Source organism: Protopterus annectens, chromosome 10.part0 (assembly GCF_019279795.1).
Source record: "Protopterus annectens isolate FY-2018-M chromosome 10.part0, PAN1.0, whole genome shotgun sequence".
Taxonomy (NCBI): domain Eukaryota; kingdom Metazoa; phylum Chordata; order Ceratodontiformes; family Protopteridae; genus Protopterus; species Protopterus annectens.
The window spans coordinates 1,450,433,459-1,450,454,127 of NC_056744.1; the positions used below are offsets into that span (position 1 = coordinate 1,450,433,459).

Consider the following 20,669-nt stretch of genomic DNA (forward strand, 5'->3'; position numbering starts at 1 on the left):
TAACTTTAGGGCAATCAGTTCTAGGTTAGAGACCTTAGGGGATTGGAGTGGATTCCTTATGACATTCAATGAATTCTTAAACATGACAGCTGTTCCCCCACCCTTTTTAGTTAACCGGTCAGCCCTAAGGATATTATACCCGGGTGGGATAATTTCTTCATCCTTAGTGCCTGGTTTGAGCCATGTTTCCGATAGGCACATAATGTCAGGGGAGTGGGTAGCTAGCGCATGTAAGTTGTGAACTTTGTTATTAATGCTTCTTAGATTGAGGTGAAATATAAGGAGGGAGCCAGCAGAACTTCCGGCGGAATTCAAGGGTATAGAGCCTCGGGCGGTGTTAGGACCTGGGTTGGGGTGGATATCGCCATCTTTAGTGATACATTTTTTCAGGTGGTCTAGTAGTCTTTGGAGTTTAAATAGTAATTTAAGGTTAGTTTTAGTTGTGGTTGCCTTGGGGTGGTAGAGGGTGGGATGGACTATCTTTGAGCCTAGAGTATTAGGAGAGTAGAGAGAGGGAGAGATAAGATTGGAGGGATAGTTTGAATGTGAGGAGGTATGTCTTTTGGGGAGGGGAATACCTGTGAGTGTATGAGTTTCATATCTAGTTAAAAGATAAGGAATAAGAAGGAGTGGTACTATAAAGGGGATGATAGAGTATGTGTTTTTATCCATGGTATAGTGGTAGGACAAGGAGAATATCTTTGGTAGTATAGAGTCAGAAATGTGGGAGGGGAAAGTGACAGAGTGGGAGACAGTTGTAATTGGTGGAATAGAACTTGGGATGGGCTAGACGACCTAATAAAAGTAGAGGTAGTGGGGGCGGGTGGGATAAGGGGGCAGGGTGGGGAGCGGAGCGGGGATTACACCACAAGGACTTAGCAGGGTCTTAAAGGTATCTGGTTTTAGGTGCAGTAGTCAATTATTTAAAGTAAATGCTTGCCTATTTTCCTGGATTTACTTCTTGGCAATATATTTACAGAGGCTGATTTTTGGTAAGGTACTGTCTGATTCCTGCCAACGGAGCGCTTCCTGACTAGGAAATATGAAGCAAGGATTATTATTTACCCTAAAACTCTTTGGGTGTTATACAGCTAGTGTCAGTTATTTATTAGAAGTTGGTAGGTGCATTCGCACTAGGAGGGAGTCCGTCAGATCAGCGTAGGTAGCCTGGGTGCCACGCGGTGAGCAGTTAGCATGGGGGGCTATCTAGGATGGAAATAGGGGAGAGAGACAGTGGTTTAATATCATAGTAAGTGACGTTCTAAGGCTAATGAGACTCATACATTTCCCAAAGCTATAGCCGTTTACAAAAATAGTCAGCAAGTAAGTGTAACAATAGCCAAGCACCCTTAAACAACAAATAACAGCACAGTAAACGTGTTATAAGTACCAGAGTATCCTATTAGTAGTCAAAGGCACCAACCAATATTGTTCAGCAAACATTAGCTGTGAGCAACAACGACGCCAACAGTACATTCAAATCTGCCAAATTTCCATAGGAGTCTAATAGTCAGTTACGTTAAGTAAACTCTATATGTTTTGCAGAGAAAAAGCAGTAATGCAGTTGTTCTATGTTAAAAACACTCTGACTCAAGTTCTACGACGCTATGCAGCGCGAACAGTACATTCAGACCCTGAGGTATTTCCGTGAATGTCTAGTAGACAGTCACACTGAACAAAACTCAAAAACAAGACAATTTATAAAATAGCAGTAAATCAGTTTTTCCCTTGAAATAGATTAGCAAAAACAGAGCAGTAATGCAGTTGTTCTGTTTGAAGAACAATTTGACTAAAGTTCAAAGACGCTATGCAGCGCCAACCGTACATTCAGACCATGAAGCGTTTCCGTAAAAGTCTTGTAGTCAGTCACGCTGAGCACAACTCTAAACAAGATAATAGCATAAAGTAACAGTAAATCAGTTTTTTTGTTTGAAAGAGATTAACATGTACCTAGTGGCAGGGAGATGCGACCGGGCAGGAGGACAGGACAGTACCTGTTGCATTCAGTTGTGGAGGAAAAGAAAAAAATGGCGGAAAACTGCTGGGGTGTAATATAACTTTGCTGACGTCAGGGATTACACCACAAGGACTTAGCAGGGTCTTAAAGGTATCTGGTTTTAGGTGCAGTAGTCAATTATTTAAAGTAAATGCTTGCCTATTTTCCTGGATTTACTTCTTGGCAATATATTTACAGAGGCTGATTTTTGGTGAGGTACTGTCTGATTTCTGCCAACGGAGCGCTTCCTGACTAGGAAATATGAAGCAAGGATTATTATTTACCCTAAAACTCTTTGGGTGTTATACATCTAGTGTCAGTTATTTATTAGAAGTTGGTAGGTGCATTCGCACTAGGAGGGAGTCCGTCAGATCAGCGTAGGTAGCCTGGGTGCCACGCGGTGAGCAGTTAGCATGGGGGGCTATCCTAAAACTCTTTGGGTGTTATACATCTAGTGTCAGTTATTTATTAGAAGTTGGTAGGTGCATTCGCACTAGGAGGGAGTCCGTCAGATCAGCGTAGGTAGCCTGGGTGCCACGCGGTGAGCAGTTAGCATGGGGGGCTATCTAGTGGCAGGGAGATGCGACCGGGCAGGAGGACAGTTGCATTCAGTTGTGGAGGAAAATGAAATATTGACCAGGTAGTCATGTTACTTCCTAAGAATACTTGTAAATAAATACTTCAAAATACTGTAAATAAATACTTCAAAATACTGTTCTAAATCTATCTACTATTCTGTAAAAACAAAATATATAAAACTTGATTGACAATGATAAGTACATTTGTTGACAAAAAGAAATATAGAAAATGAAACAAAAATATTATTACGTCAATGCAATATATGTGTACATACACAAAAATTGAATAAGAATATAAAAATATGAAATGTTACATTTAAAAATATATGTGAATATAATAATGCTAATATTACTAAGTAGATTTTGTCACCATGTTAAAAAATGTTAAAAATCTTATTAAATAATGTATATAAAATCTATGTAAAATCTACATGAAATCTATATAAAATCTACACTTCCTGTAAGGGCTGTGATACTAAATAATTAATGTATTAAAACTAATTAATTTATATATTAATACTACTGTCAACTATTATCAACACACAAGAAAAGTGAGGAAATACAGGAAAAGAAGACAAACGTCTTTCTACACACCATATCCAGCAAGGAAACTTCCATAAACTACTCCACCCTGATACACAGGAGGGATCACACATGAGAAGTGTTCTCCATAGATGCAAACAGACTGACTCCCTCTTGACTGTCATATCACTTAAGAATGACTTGCACACTTTCCATCTGTTCCCGCAACTCTGACACAGATGAGCTCTGACTCACTAGTAACCATTAAGATATACAAGTTCACCATGGGATATGGACCACCATCAGGAACATGCGTCAGTCATTAAGCCACCATTAATGCTTCTTTAAAGGGGGGGTTAACAGTGAGCAGTCTCCTGCATGTTCAAGTGCGACAGCACTGTTTGACTTGTGACTTTACAAGTACAGATCTCGACTAAACAAAGTCTTCTGAAATCTGCAACAACAAAAGTGCTTACAGTAAAAGGAGATTCCCAAAATGATCGCCCATGTTCTGGACCACAGCAGCCAAAGTAAGATTCCTACTGTATGAATAATGTATCTGTCATTAGCAACTGTGACAAGCTGTAAAATGGAACCCATCTTCTGCATTGATGGACCAAGTCAATCACTTTTAGAACTGTGCATGGAGTTGACACTAGAAGCAGATCCTAAAACAAATGCTGTCTTTGCAGTAACTTGTGCAGTGGGCTACCAAATGCAGCACTATTACACCAAGATAAGCCATGAAGACAGCTAAAGTCAATGTCTTCAACCCCAAATGGTGTAATGGAATGTGTTCTTACAAAGTTGTCAGCTAGGATGCCTTTCTCTAACCTGTTGGACCCTTTCTCCAAGGGGTGGGGGATGGACACACCAAACTATCCAGAATCACTATGTATGAATCAAATGTGTTGAAACAGGAGAAAAAAGAACTTCTCACAGCTGACAGTTACCCTTCCCCCATCATGAACTTGGAGAAATCATGGACGTGAAACACCTTTAAAGAGTCACAGCAGCAGCTTGAAAAAACAAGGAAACCTTTCTGCTGCAAGTCTATACAATGTCTGCCAGCTTGAGGACTCGGATAAAAGGAGAGGCCAAATGGCAGGAGTCTGTACTGACAAAGATGTTTCCGCAAACTTACTGACCATCTATAAGGATTACACAAATACAATGATAAATACACTGGGTTTTGAATAAAACAACAAACACATGGCCCACTGCAACATCACTGGGCACAGTGTGGGATAAAGCCCTTACTATGACCAAATCAGCCAGAGTCTAATTAGTGGCTCAGCCACTTGACAGTATAAGCAAGAAAGAAAGGTATGACGATCCTAGGGTAACAAAGCTCAGCACAGTGTTGTATGACGTAAACTACTAGAATGCATATGTGGCTGTTTTGTTTTGGACTTCATGCCCCCAACCAGCTGAGTGCTCTAATCCTCATGCAGCCCTCAGTCATTAGAGTTTGACACCTTTTTCCCTGTGGACTGCAAATACCGCTTTAACGATTTAACAAATCCAACCAACTCCTCTATAGCAAAAAGACTTGCCGTCCTGCTTAAGAACCCTGTTCACTACGAGGCAAGAAAGTATGTGTTATCCAACAGAGTGGTAATATTTAAACACTTGCTTAATCTCTGGTGTATGTATGATACGCTACCTACCCAGGATACCCAGCAGCCATACTCCCCTCTCTATCCCTTAATATTCATTTGTTTTTTTCACTCCTGTGCTGTCTCCTGCAACTATCTATAAGGGCCTTCGCAAACCCTGTACCATCTATCTCTACTCACTTGCTTCTGTTGTAATTACACTATCTGACCACTAGATGGCACTCTAAACCAGGATAGCTCCTAATACATCTATCCTTCCCTGATTTCCAATTAAATTAAAGTTCTGACCCAGGATTGAGAACTTTCTTCCAGCCCTATCTCTCCACTCTACCTGCTACTTTCCGCTAGCATTGCTCTCAACTACCACTTACTTTCACTACCACTTTTTCCTCCCCTCTATACCTATTCCTTTCCCAACTAAGGTAGGTACCCAGTAGTTAGCTGCTTGCTGATAGGTTTTTGCTGACTTACTCAGTTACCTGTCTGAACCCGCTCCGTTCACCTTGTGGGCTCACTCTGCTCCCCTACCCCCAATTCCCACCCACCCCCAGAGGTCCTAACCATATACCTCCAGTGGCCACACCCCCATTCCTATACAACCAATCCCATCTTCCTACTCTAAGCGTTAACTACCCTAGCTCACCACTTATAGATACTCATTACATCACTAAGTACTTAATCAACTTACAAACTCAATATCCCAACTTACTACAATACCTTTCAGAACCTCCCCACTATCATCCTCTTTAATATACCTTACCCCACCTACTTATTTACCTATCCGTTCACTATGGCCATTACACCCAGATCCAAATACCCAATACTATTCCTCTTAATTGTCCTCCTACTTTTACTATCTATAACCTATGCCCTAACTAAATATCAACATCTAACTTTGACTAACTTCAACCATTCCCTTAAACAATAAACCCTGACAGACTTACCACCTTACCTAAATTACATTAATATTACCTCTACACCCTCCTATTTAGTGCCAAAGTTTCATTGTTTAGTCCACATTAACTATGACCAACCCAAGAAAACAAAATACACACCCTGTAAATTCCTAAATATCACACATAGGATTAAAAATGCTAAACTTTTAGATGGTGATATCCATCCCAACACCACAACCACCACTAACCCTCATAAACCAAGTCCCTCTACTTCTTGAACCGTCACTAAAGCATCAAACTCTCTCCTTATAGCTCACCTCAATATACAGAGCCTAAACAATAAGGGTGCCCACCTCCATGCCCACAGATGTTCACTCCTTTGACATCCTTTGCCTAACAGAAACCTGGTTAAAACCTGTAACACAGGACAATGAAATCACCTCACCAGGATACAATATCCTGAGATTAGATCGAATAACCAAAAAGGGCGGGGGTGTAGCAATATTATATAAAGCAGAGTTGCAAGTAACACCAATAAATGTGCAACCACCATCAATTAGCAGCGCTGAAATCCTTATTTATAAACTCCAAATCAACACCTATAAATCCATCTATATAATATGCGCCTACCTCCCTCCAGGTAACAATATAAACACCCTTGAAAATATTCTTTCCTGTCTTTCAATTAACTACCCACAAGAAACCATTGTCCTGGGTGACTTTAACATTGACTGGAACACCTGCATCTCAGCTAACCAGACTACCCACATAAAACCTTTATGTTTTTTCCCAAACTATAACCTCCCCCACCAGGATCCATAAACCTAACAACAAAGAAACTACTCTAGACTGGATACTGATAAATAGTCATAGTCACCCCCCTCTCTTATGAAGCAGGAATCCTTCCTGATGATGTTAGTGACCACTCACTGACCTACATAATCAGGCAAAAGATCAATACTCATAAACCAACCTTATATAAAACCCATTTGATCCAACAAAAACTTTAATCCTATTAATTTCCAAACTGAACTGAAAGCATGTGACTGGTCACCCCTAAGACACCTCCATTTAGACGAAGCAGTATCCTACTTCAATGCCAAATTCTTAGAAATCTTGGACCATCATGCCCCATTCCACTCAATGAGAAATAGGACTAAAACTGCTCCATGGCTAACAAAAAAGACAAGGCACAAAATGATACTAAGAAATAAAATCTGGGTCAAATGGCGAGCAACTAAAAACCCAGCTGATCATCTAACATTTAGACAGCTGAGAAATGCTACCAAAAAATCTATACTTCCAGATAAAAGAAACTTCTACCACAACAACCAGTAAACCCACCAATACAAACCTCAAAAGTTCTGGGCAGGCATAAAGAGACTCCTTCACCCAGGTCAGTCCAAAACTCCCCAACAGGATCCACCTATGAAACTCCTAAGCATATTACTAATGCCTTTAATACCTTCTTTACTGATGCAGTCCTCTGTGTGGAGTCTGCATGTCCTCCCCACGGTTGAGTGGCCTCTGAAAGACATGTGTGAATTGGCGTGCCTTTGCTGAAGGTTGGGCGTCAGGCTGGCAACTCGGCACCATAAAAAGCGACTGCCAATCATTAGCGGACCGGAGTTCCACTGTGGCGACCCCTAACCGGGAAAAGCCGAAAAGACAAACAACAACTGATGCAGTCCAAACTCTTGCTAATTCACTACCTCCTGTTAGCACAAGTTTGTCATCCTCCTTGACTACTTTAACCCCCTCATTTCATTTACAACCAGTCCCAACATCCCCCACCTGCACTCTTCTTCATAAACTAAAACCTTGCACCCCTCAGCTGACCTTCTACCAACAGAATATCTATAGATAGCTGCATCAGTAGTAGCCTTCCCTATTTCCAACCTTATAAATAGAACCATTACCGAAGGAATGATCCCATCTATCTGGAAAGTCTCCCACATTATCCCACTGCACAAAGGGGGCAACTCAACTGAACTCTCAAACTACCGCCCAATAGCTTTACTCTCTCCTTTAGCTAAAATAATGGAAAATGTATCCACCACCAACTACTAGACCACCTACTACAAAATAACTTACTAGCTAACTGTCAGCACGGCTTTAGGCCTCACCATAGTACCACCACAGCCCTCTTATCCTTTTCGGACTGTATTACCAATAACCGAAACAACAATACTCTATCCTCAGCACTCTTTATTGACCTATCAAAAGCCTTTGATATGGTCAACCATCAGCTTCTTTTGAATATACTCAAGTCTCTCTCACTTGATACACAGGCTTTACAATAATTTAAATCCTACCTTGAAAATAGGCAACAGGCTGTGCTTTGGGAAAATAATCTATCCTCTCACCTTTCTATTATTCTAGGAGTCCCACAAGGTTCTACCCTGGGCCCTCTCCTTTTCTCAATTTTCATCAATGATCTTAATCTAATCATTCCTCAAGCTACATGTATCCAATAAGCTGATGACTCCACACTAATATGCTCGGCTACCTCTACACCTCAACCCCAGTCCACTACCCAAACAGTGCTTAACATAGTAGAAAGCTGGTTCTTACAGCATAGCCTCCCTCCTGAATCCTAAAAAGACAAAACTACTACTCTTCACTCCCACATAAAGGTCCCCCCAAATTGACTTCACAGTTATATCCAGTGATGGCATCATTATATCTCCCGACCCAACTACCAAGCTCTTAGGCGTAAAAATAGACCATAATCTTAGCTTTGACACACAAATTAACACAACAATAAAAACAGTAAACAGAAAATTAGGCGATCTCTATAGGATTAAACCCTTCCTTACTCCAAAAGCTAGAACAACTATTGCCCATACCCATCTAATTTCCACCTTCCTCTACGCCTCTCCCATCTATACCAACCTATCAAAAAACAACATTAAAAAACTAGCTACCTCCTACAACAATATTGACAGATTTGCTACTGGTTCCTCATTTAGAACTCACCACTGTCAAAACCTAAAGAAACTAGGTTGCCTAGAACTTCATAATTAACTTTAGATTCAACAATTTATTACTGCCCATAAGATCCTCTATCTTCCTAAAAATACTCCTATACTTACTAGCCTTCTAACCCCCTACAGTAATTTGACAACCCTTTGCTCAGCCAATAAAGTACTAGTATCTACAGTTTGTTTGTGTCTTTCGGATTTTCCCTGTTAGGGGTTGCCACAGCGGAACTCTGGTCTGCTAATGATTGGCAGTTTATTTTTACGTACCGGCTTGCCAGGCCTGAAGCACAACCTTCAACGAAGGTACATCCATTCACGCATGTCTCCACGCAGAAGATGCTCTAGCTGAATCAAATCCAAAAATAAGGCCGGTGATTCTCTGTTCACCAACACTGTTGGCAAATCCTGGAACCTGCTTCCCAAAGAACTCTCATCTCTCTCCTCAGTGAAACTGTTCAAAAAACAACTCAGAGAATACCTTAATAATCACTGGTTATGCCCATATAGTAACCCAGACTAATCTTATCACCACTTTCTCTGAACCCTACCTATATAACCATTTGCAAGTTAATTACAGCTCTCTCTGTGCCTCAGAGAGTAGACCTACCTATACTAATTCATTCTTTACAACTTTCTCTTACATAGGATCCTCTTCACATTACATACTTGCATAGTTTGCAGCTTTAACTTGTTTTCACATATAAATATCTATATAGACATTCTTTACCTTTCTTATTATATGCTACCTTAAAGTTGCTATGCTACTATAGGATAAATGAAAAGACTCGCTGTTAAATACTGTACCTGGAGCTGCTATATTTGTTAGTGTGCTTATCATTTTTCTTTCTTATTGTGTGAGGGCGGTGCAGTGGTTAGCACCGTCGCCTCACAGCAAGAGGTTCTCTGGTTCGATCCTCGGCTGGGGTGCCTTCTGTGTGGAGTCTGCATGTCCTCCCTGTGGTTGCGTGGGTTTCCTCTGGGTGCTCTCGGTTTTCTCCCACATCCCAAAGACATGCTATAGGTGGATTGGACGCTCCAAATTGGCCCTAGGTGTGAGTGTGTGTGTGTGTGCCTTCAGTGGAAGGTTGGGCGTCGGGCTGGCAACTCAACACCGTAAAACTCCACTTCCAATCATGAGCGGACAGGTGATCTGCTGTGGCGACCCCTAACTGGGAAAAGCCGAAAGAAGAAGAAGATTGTGTGCTACTTTAAAATTGCTTGCTGTTCAATCTCTTTCTTATTATCTGCTACTTTAACAGTACTATTTTTCTATATAACATTTATATTCTTCACCTTAAAATAGTACTGTACCTACATTTGTTACAATTTTACTTACCTGTACCTGAAGTTGCTAATATTTTGCTTATGTGGAGTTTTTCTCCCCGGGCCTCTACTGAAAATGGACATATATCCAGTTAGACTAACCCAGTCAACAAATGTAGAATAAAAAATAAATAAAATAAATAAATAAATACTAAATTACAAAACATTGCAGCAGAACATACTCAAACACGTTGCAAAAGGAATTCTACAAAAGGTGCTCATCACTTGTACATTTCTTGCACTGCATCTAGCTCATTAATCCCGAGTACTGCCGCAGGGTGCGTCCGAGTGCTCCCAGAGGCATTAACTATCCTGATACATTACATCCAAGGTAGTCTAGGAGCACAACTAAGTTCACAAACACAATGCAACTCCACTACTGAAAACTAAAGTGAAAAGGTACCACAACATTCTTAATTACCTTCTCAACTTTATTTTCACAGTGGATTTGTTATTGTTTAAATAGGATTTTTTTGAGAAAATCTGCTTGCTGTGCACCCTTTCTATGGTTGCGATCGTTCACAGCTAAGTGATTTTCTCTGCATTCCCAGTTATAGTGAACACAAACACTAGCATTACCCTTTTACCTGCATTAAAGCAAAATTTAAAAAAAAGTAGAAGGAAGTGTAAAAAGAACCTTCTAAAAGCAATAAGTTTAGTTATGGGCGGTAGAAATAACCGTCAAACACCATTGCGTAGCCCGCATTCTTTCACTGGTCCTGCTGCTGATGCAAGCAGTGGCAGTTGATCAGACTGCTGCACGGGATTCAACACTCAAATTCCAAATAACCCAAAGTAACAGCAGTGCAAGGGACAATTCAGGTAAGCAAGTCTGGCACAGCATAAGAAAGCACATTTCTTTTGCTTGTTTTTGTTATTTAGGGATTACATGGTCAAGTTACTTCCTCAGTAAAAAGATTTCTTTATTACTAGGTGTAGCGAGGTGTAGTTTAAGGTAGTGTTTACTGGCGTTCTGATTTCTAACTCTCTGACACAAATTTTTTTTTTTTTAAACTGTAGAAATCTGCTCGTTACATTTGTAACAATCAGATTCCTGCAGTTTTCACCACACATTACGTGCTAACCAGCTGAATGTATAACCACAACTCGAATACTGGGATTTTAAACTGGTGGTGCACTTCAGTAATGATTGCGCCCCATAATCCTTTGGTAACAGCTACTTTCTAGTTTTCTGCAACATGTTGACATAACTTCCTCAGAGTCACGATCAGGATAAATTTGGATTTGCCTTATTCGGCTTACAACATAATAGTAAACTTAATGCAAGAACATGCGGACTGTTTTATGCTGCAGTTCCATTTAAGTGTAGAGGTTTAGAGTTCACAAAGGAAACTAACAGAGTACAGGGCTTGCCAAATAAATACTTTACTTGAGTTATCATCTGTGTTCTTTCAAACCTGTGACATGAAAAGAGAGTAACGAAATGTAGTTGCAAATATCACAAGTAAGCTGGTCTGTGTCTCATGCAGGTAAAAATAAAATTACTCTACGAAGATGAAAACAATATGAATATTTGCCAACAAAGAGTTCCATATTAGCACTGCTAAGTTTCTGATATCACATAGAATTCCTAAGAATGACAGGTACTTTAGGAATCCTTATAAAAAGGGAACATTGTTAATGCAAACCAATTTCTCATATGTGTGAGACTAATTAGGAGACAGGAGACAGATTATTGAAGAAATAATGGAGACATTTCAGAAATGTGCAAGTCAGAGGGTCAGATATCCTGGTACATGACTTCTTACAAGAAGCTCAGCTAGTGATACTAACAGTGCAGGTTTCTTTTGTTTAACATGTACATGCAATTTCAGTTTACAAAACTCAGAAGTTTATTAATATATCTAAAGTAAACCTATTCATCCACTTTTATATAAATTAGAATTGCAGTAGTAACATTTAATGCTGTCCAATGCACCATGGCACATAGTAGTTTTGTTACAACTCTGGCAATGTAATGTATTATGTTTATTCGAGACTATACGCAATACTAAATGCTTTTCACGTATACATTTTTATTAAACATATTCTGAGACAGTATTTTATCACAGTGCTCAGTAACCAGACTGAGAAAATGATTATGCAACAGTTTTTTTTAATATTTTCTAACTTCAGTCAGTATTAAAACAGGAAGTTTTGTATTCCAATATGGACTGTATTTCAACTTTTTTTGTACTATGTTAAAACGAAGCATTTAGTGCATTAATTGTCATGTGGTTTACTATGTTTATTTTGAAATGTATTTATGAAGCTGAAAAAATACATAAGCCTTTATTACAATGAGGGAATTAATAAACTTGAACAACAAAATAAAAAAATAAATAATGGATACCCGCAAATTCCAAAGGAGAGGCGAATATGCACATAGGTTCATAGGTGAGTAATAGGCTAGCTGCCCTTGCAGGTCATTTTAGGACTAGCAATTTTTCCTTTTGTTACTTGAATTAACCAATCCCATTTGGTTTTAGACTGGCCTTATCCATTCCGTGGTCAATTACTATACATTACGGTTAGTAAGAATAACTGGGATTATGCCATAAATAATCTGAGGGGATATCAGTATGGGATTAAAGCATTTAGGAGGTGCCTCTGTCCATTAGTAGTACACAGAGCAGTCCTGTTGCAAATTTTCTCTTTCTATCCATAGATTCAAGCTGCACTTGAATCTGGATAGGGATGAGATTTGTTTACTATGGATGGGGAATTTGTTCTAGAGCAGCAATACCCTCTGTGAGATAAACCTGTCCCTCCAAACCATTCCATCTATGTTGCAGAAGTGATTTAGATCCTTTAACCAAGCACATCTGATGTCACTTGACTTGCACATGTACAATAAACTGGGTTGGAGGATGCCTTATATGCCAGACACAAGCTACCTCCTAGCAGTCTTGAAAATACAGAGTACAGTGACATGGCTTTGAGTCTATGTAGGACATATTGCTTAGGCCTTTTATCCTTTTAGTACAATATTTTTGTGGATGTTCCAGTTGCTGCAAGTGTCTGGACAGATACATGCCAAAGAGGGTATGATAATCAATGATACCTTTGTTTATAAGTTTGGCAATATAGAAGAATTTTCTTATGACAATGGGCACATGTTGGCCGAAAGTTAGGTCACTGTCCATGCAGGCTTCTGAATGCCAAATGACTGGGGCAACTCTTACAGTCGTATTGTCAATGTGGTAGCTTCCTCTTTAAGATAACCACTTCACTCACTCTTATTTGATCATGTACATGCATTTGCATCTCCCTGTTTCCTTTGGTCTGTAGTGAAAAAAGAAATTAATTTTCTATAGATTCTGGTTTTATCATTTTCCTTCCATACCACATCGTTTTTTTTTTTTTGTTGGGGGGGGGGGGGGCATTTGGCAATGTCATTTGTGTGGACAGTGCAGATGAATTTTGCAGTAATGCTGGTCATGATCAACCAGATACTTTGGACACTATTTCTTGCTGTTTGTGTGTATGTTTCATGTGAAAGGGATGGCTCAAGGATTTAAATGTTTTACTGCTTTTACAATATCCCTGGCATTGCTCAGCAATAATCTGACTTTCACATTTGTGTGTCTGATTCTAATCAGAGATGTGGCTTAGTGAGTTAAATGTTATTACAATTTTTACAGTAATTCTGGCATGGATCAGACAAAACTGTTGGCCAATACTTCTGGCTCCGTCATTGATGTGTACAGTTTAGGTGACAGGAAGGGCTCAGTGATATGTGTTACATACATTTTATTACTGCTTTTACACCAGTTCTGACATTGATCACTTCAGTATGTAGGCCAATATTTCTAACTTTTTGCATTTGCATGTACAGTTTAGGTGACAGGAAGGGATTAGTACTATATAACTGTTATACTACTTTTTTTTTAATTACTCAGGCCTTTTCCTAATAGATGGTAATGACTCAGTCTTACATTACACCTGCACCAGGAATGTAATGAATGTCTACTCAACAGGTTATGTGCAACAATTATCACCTTTGTCTGAGCACACAGAAGTTGCAGTAATGGAATGCAAGTCATTATCACATTATTAATTTAGAATATGTGCAGTTACAGTATAACACTGAGTCATTATCACTTGTCAGGTAAAACTTTCAGCAACTGCCACTGTTATTTACATTACTAAAAGTCATTATCACACTGATGAATGCTCATGCCAGATTTTGGTTTCTGTCAATGTGGAGTCCTGCAGAAGTATCCCCCAGTTTCTTTCTTTCATTTTTACCATTGTTTCTATTGTAAGAAAGAAAGAGAGATGAAGGTATGCATTGTAGTTATATGGTTCATATTTTTGTGAATTACTGCAGCTGAACATCGTATCATGTGTCTGTTTACAGTGATTTGTACCCACTGCCCTTCTGATACTGCGAGTCAGTTGGTGTTTTCCTAGTTGGTATGTATGCACCTCGGCATCATTGCAAATGAACCTTATCAGAAGAATAATGCCACTGTGGATAGGAGTGAAGATTCAAACTGGCACACAAGGTAATGCATATTATATATAAATATATATATATATATATATATATATATATATATATATATATATATATATATATATATATATTATATATATATATAAATATATATATTTAATAATCCAATAAATCTCTCAAACATCACCAGTAACCTATCTGCATTCCTTTCCTGTGCTGCAGGTGCTTCTACCTTGTAGTGACATGGCTTCAAGATCAGGGGAACGACAAATAAGAGTGTGGGTGCATGGCCATGCCCCACATTCATTGGGCTGCCAGCCATGCCTCCAGAAATGAGAAATACCATAACTTGAGTTTCGCCACATCTAGCGTGAAAGTACACTGGATTGCAAGAAGAGGTATGCATTGCAGTGGCCTTCTGCAGCTGTTGGAAGAGAAGTGTTTCATCTACCTGACATACTTGTGTTGCACACTGGCGGGAGCGATGTCTACCCTCATCCACTTGGAGAGCTGAGGTTTCAAATCAAGGCGATATTTGAACACATGCAGTCGTGGTGCCCATGTTGTCATTTTGTGTGGTCTGACATAATTCCTCACTAGAACTGGAGAAATGCAAACATCAACAGGCAAAGCACAAGGCCAGATGGTTACAAATGAGTTCATTCATGCCTGATGCACAGGGTCAGCGGATCAACAATAAGCCACAACAGCATCACTGCAGAAGAAAGATATTCACTTTTTCAGAAGTGATGGAGTTCACCTAAATGAAGATGGTATTGAAGTGTTCTTGACTGATCTGCACAATCGTGTGACAGCAGCAGTGCATGATATACTAGCAACATCCACCTAGTGACAAGGGTGGAAAACAACCATAACCAAGTAGGACCACAATGGTAGGTAAAATTCTATTAAATTGTACGAAAATCTTTTTCACTGCTTACAACACAGAAAAAAAGAACTGTAATTGTATGCTCTACTCATATATACAGATATTACATGTTATGACTCACATTATGAAAATTATGATAATTTTCATATTTTGTTGTAGAAGTCTGCTGGGGAACTTGTCAACACGACAAGTAAAACCTCCTTTTAGGATGGTAAAAGAACTATCTTTACACACACACACACACACACACACACACACACACACATATATATATATATATATATATATATATATATACATATATATGCTGTACACATGTACAGACATCACAGTTTCTGACTCGGGTTATGAAAATTATGATATTTTCCATATTTTGGCAAATAAAAATTGACATATGTTTTATGATGGTAACCCTGACTTAATATACAACATATTTAAGTATACTGAACTGAAGGCATTGTTTTCACTATATATACCTCTACTTGGACATTATGAAGTAACACTTCATCTTTCAGGATTAGGAGGAACACTAGTTCTAGAGGACACCATTTTCTGGTCCAAGTAATTCCTAATTTATGGGATGCAACCTATCTTTTATTTGCACAATTGCAAGTCATTCTTTAGGTTAAAAAACACATTTATTTTGCAAAGTATAAAACTTCAGTTACTTGTTTGTAAATCAACCTGCATACTAAGGTTCTCAAAACTGCAAATAACAATGTTCACAGTAAATCTTTTCCAAGAAAAACTTCTGCTGAACAAAACCAAAAATTTAAAAATTAGGGCAGCTTACCCGTAGCTGGTGAGTGTGCCGAAGAATAGTTTCTTCTAAAGCATTAATCCACTTCTCTCTCTCATCAGCATCACGAGCTGAGGAAACATTACATGTGACATTCAATTACATACAGTAACAGTAAACTTGTTTTTGCCACTCAGTGATACAGTAATTCAGATTAACATCACTATGTCATATGTAAGCACTGAAACATCTGCTAAAATGTATGGAACGCTAACTTTAAATGGTGCAGAAAATTCCATTTTCTGTACAGCTAGAGCAAAGCCTAAATTGTGATGTACAACAGCTATAACTTGACAGCTGCCATTTATGGTAAGTTATTTTTATGCTCATGCTCAATTTTAATACTTTTTATTAATTTTTAAACACCATACATGGTATTAATGAAAACATACAAAGCTGAATAACTAACTAGGGAACATGAATTAAAAAACACAGGACAACTATACAGATATTTACTTGACTCAGCATTGAATAATACACAATGTACACCAAATACTTGGCTAGAGGGAGTATGGTTAAGATACATAATGCAATAAGCCAAAACAGTTACACAATTTCTCACTCTGAAATTGCAGACTTGATACCACTGCCATAAAAGATAAAGGTTTGTATGGGTTTTTTTCTGGGTGCTCCAGTTTCCTCCCACATTTTTTTTGAGGAAAAACACCAAAATTGCAGCAAAAATATGAACAGTTGAGAAGTTCGATAATATTCACGACATCATAATGCAAGTCCTCATTTTTTTTAAGAAATTCTTATAAACCATGTTCTACACTCATACTTGCTGGTTTTGTATATTTTTTCCTCTATCTTGAATGGTGCTCCCACATTCAAAGTAGCATGTCAATTTTAAATGACAGCCTACATAACAGTAGTATATCACAATTTATTATCAATGGGAATTTCAGGTACAGTCATAGAAATTACTTTATTTCAACCTCTCAGGTGAGTATCTACATTTTCCTCTTTCATTTTATATATTTATATTTATTTGCAAGTATGTATGCATATAAAGAAGAAAGTACAGTTGTGGAAGGACTTAAAAATACATATCCTACTGATCACTGTTGCAGTATTCCAAACAGATGAATTATCTTGCCAAATAATCTGGACTTCTGGCTGGAATACCAAAGCCAAAACCTTCCACACAGCCATATGTCTGACATGACCCACACCCTGGGTAAGTGGATGTTAGAGCCTAAATCCTCAGACTATCTCTAAGTCAGTAAACCTTAAGAGAGTTGGATGCAAAGTAAACTTTTCAGCTAACAAGGGAGATGCAAGAAAGACAGTAATACCTCTTGATCCATGAGGAAAAAGGAAAGAAAAATCAGAAAAGGGGGAAAGCATGCTGCAGTGATCAGTAGGACATCTACTGTTAATAAGTTCTTACACAACTGCGCCATGTCCTTCCTTAGATGACTGTCACTGAAGTGACCCCGACTCCATGTGCAAAAAACATGGCTTACTCCTAAAGCTTAAATTGATGTAATACGTGGATAAACAGGAGAATTGTCTAATAATCCAGAGAGGACTGATCTAGCAAAGACTGCTCTGGATCTAGAAAAGGCATCCACTCTGTAATGTTTGGTGAAAGTATGAACAGTGGACCAATAAATTGTTTCTAAAACTGTTCTACAGTCAATCACTTTGTAAAAGGTTCCACAAGAGGCCACTTCTCTAGAAGAATGAGCCTTTGTTGGCGAGGGTAAGGATTTGCAATGGGAAGTGTAGCAAAAGGAAATGGATTTAGATATCCAGTTAGCAACAATTTGCTTTAAAATGGCTTACCTAATTTGAAGTCTTAGAAACAGACAAACAATTGGCCAGATTTGCAAGTCTCCTTGGTCTTATCCAGGCAGAATCCGAGCTATGTATGTCCAGGGAACATAAAATTGTTTCTCCTTTATTTTGTTGATTAGGGAAGATTTAGTGCCTGACTAAGAAACAGTTCATTTACTACCTTTGTCATGAAGGAGAGACTGCCTTAAAGACACTGTCCTTATGAAAAACAGGGAAGGGAGGACTTGCTATAATGGCCTGTATTTTGGAGACTCACATGGCAGAGGGGAGAGCTACCAGAATAGTTTTCTAAATACAGACCTTGAGAGAAGCAGTAGGTGCTTCCCAAAAAGGAGAAATAGTTACTTTCTGTAGTATGAAACTGAGGTCCCAAGTGGGGGATAGCTTTCTTTGGAGGTTTCAGATGAAGCCCACCCTTTAAGAATTATTTTACCTCTAGTGTGGTCAGAATAGGTGGCTCGAGTAGATATGGCTGAAAGGTTAGCCTTAACAGATGAGTACGCAAGCTCCCCTAAATGTAATCACTCACACAAGTAAGCGAAGAACACTGGGTATTAGCCTGAAGTGGGCCCTGATACTTAGACTGACACCATATCAAATTTTTCCATTCTGCTGCATAAGATTTCCTTGCCTCCTAAGGATCCTTAAGCACATTCTCAGAAAATTGATATCTAAAAGGGATCAGGATCAGAACCCTATCATTCATAATATCAGGTTTTCAGATAACAGGTTTGGATGAAGTAGTGAGCCCTAAAGATGTATGATCAAGTTCATTGTGAAGAGATGCTTCTAGTAATGGCACTTGACCAACAGGAAGAGAAGGGGGGAAACGGTGTTGCTTTGGCCAATATGGAATTACCAATAAAATATTTTGGTATTCCTTTTGTATCTTTAGTAAGAACGTGGGAAGAAGAGGAAGTGAAGGGAAGGTATATAGGACCCTCCCTTTTCAAGCATATTGCTTCTGTTTTCCATGCTTGAGGACAGTAGGTCCTAGTGTAGGAGCTGAAGTGGCTTGCTGTGGATGGAAGTAAAAAGATCCATCTCTGACACATACCCCATTGTGGACTATGTATACAAAGATCTTCCTGTTCATCATCCATTAGTGGGGATGATCTTTGTTCTGCTTAGAAAGTCTGACAGCACACTGTCATGGGAAGGAATGTATACAGCTTGGAGGGATGAAATATGCTTTTGCGGCCTGCTCCCATGCCAAAAGAGCCAATCTGCAAAGTTGGTAAGATATGGTTCCCCCTGCTTATTTATATACCACGTGACCATAATGACCCATTAGATGTACATGTAATATGTTCTATATTGGACAAACTAAAAGAATGTTCAAAGTTAAATTGTTAGAACACTTGAGGGACATTAGGATAGGTAGGATAGAAAGTCCCTTCGCCCAACATTTCAGAAATTGCCATGATGGAAATCCCAAAGGACTTGAATCTACTATTTTAGAACAAATTTGTTTAAATAATAATGATAGGGAAACACACAGATATAACCTTTTAAAAAAGGAAACCATATTTATTTTAAAATATGGTACGTTGGTACCAAAGGGATTAAATACTGAATGTTGTTGGAAAAGTGTTATATGAAATAGGACACTGATGCTTTAAAAAAAGTTTTAATTGAAAACTGCTGTTTTTTAATCTATTGTTTATTGATTGAAGCTGCTGGCATTATTTAAAGTGTGGTTCATTTTGTGCACTTTACTCATTGAAGGCTATTTGTAGCTGAGGCGCTAGAGAAATAAAATACTTTTTTTGGCTTTGGTGGTATCGTTTTTGTTGAAGCACATATAGTTTGGTGTTGCAGACCAGTATAAGTGCCCTCAGTTCCTTCAGAGTGATGTGTTTTGGTCTTAGACTTGCAGGTCACTGTCCTTGAATTTTCAGATTGCCCAGCCATGCTCCTCATACATTCTCAGCTAAGTCTGTGTGCAGCTCCTGTAAGTGTGCCTGAGGTTTGAAGGCAAGACCCAGGTTTAGTTTTATCGGTTGTATCCACCACGGTATTACCCTCTTTAGGCAAGGCATCAGAGGAACCGGCTTGTCCAGCGGGTGAAAATGTTGGGACAAGGTGGAATTCATGTAACACTGATCTTCCTCTTATAAAGATGGGCAAAGAGGAAAATGGGGATGGTTGCCGACATGAGTCCCGGTGCTTTGAGTGTCTCCCCTATGGTATAGGACTGAATAAAAAAAGGAAATAACTGGTTAAGCTCTGCACTTTGTCTGGAGGCAGGAATGCCTGCATTGAGTTTGGTGCCTAGTCTGCACCCCCTCCCAAAAAAAAATAGATCATGGGTTGGCTTCATTGCTGGCTTTCAGGCTGATCATGAAACCCAGGGTCTGAAGTACAGCTATGGTGAACTTGAAGTGAGTTAGAAGTACATGCTGAGAAGAAGCCTGTACATTTCAGGTTGTTCAAATAGGGAGATATCTGTATTTCCAGAGTCCTGTAGTAAGCTATCACTGGGGTGAGGCACTTTATGAAGGCTCTTGGTGCTGTAGAGTTTCCAAAAGGCAAAGCAGAGAACTGAAACTGTTCCCATAGCCAGGGTGAATAGGAATGTGGTGATAGACATCCCTGAGGTCCAAAGGTCAAACGATACCAGAAAGGTTTGAGGAAGAATGAATGGTATCAGCATTTGCAGGGACAATATCATGAAAGATGAAACAGGAAGGCATTAAGGAAGGCGAGACCCAGAACTGGTTTTCAGTCTCCTCTTTTTCTTGGGACAAGGAAGGGTCTGGAATAGAACCCTTTTCTCAAGTAACATGTGGGTACTG

At 39.1% G+C, this 20,669-nt stretch overlaps 1 protein-coding gene across 5 annotated transcripts in view; it reads right to left on the reverse strand.

The window, feature by feature from the left end:
- OSBPL9 (oxysterol binding protein like 9) overlaps positions 1-20,669 on the reverse strand; it is a 2,070,592-nt gene that overhangs the window by 1,243,826 nt on the left and 806,097 nt on the right. For all 5 annotated transcript variants that reach the window (XM_044086075.1, XM_044086074.1, XM_044086077.1 and 2 more), the window contains one exon: positions 16,063-16,139. In XM_044086075.1, the coding sequence (XP_043942010.1) occupies positions 16,063-16,139 (77 nt within the window). The remainder of the gene's footprint in view (positions 1-16,062; positions 16,140-20,669) is intronic.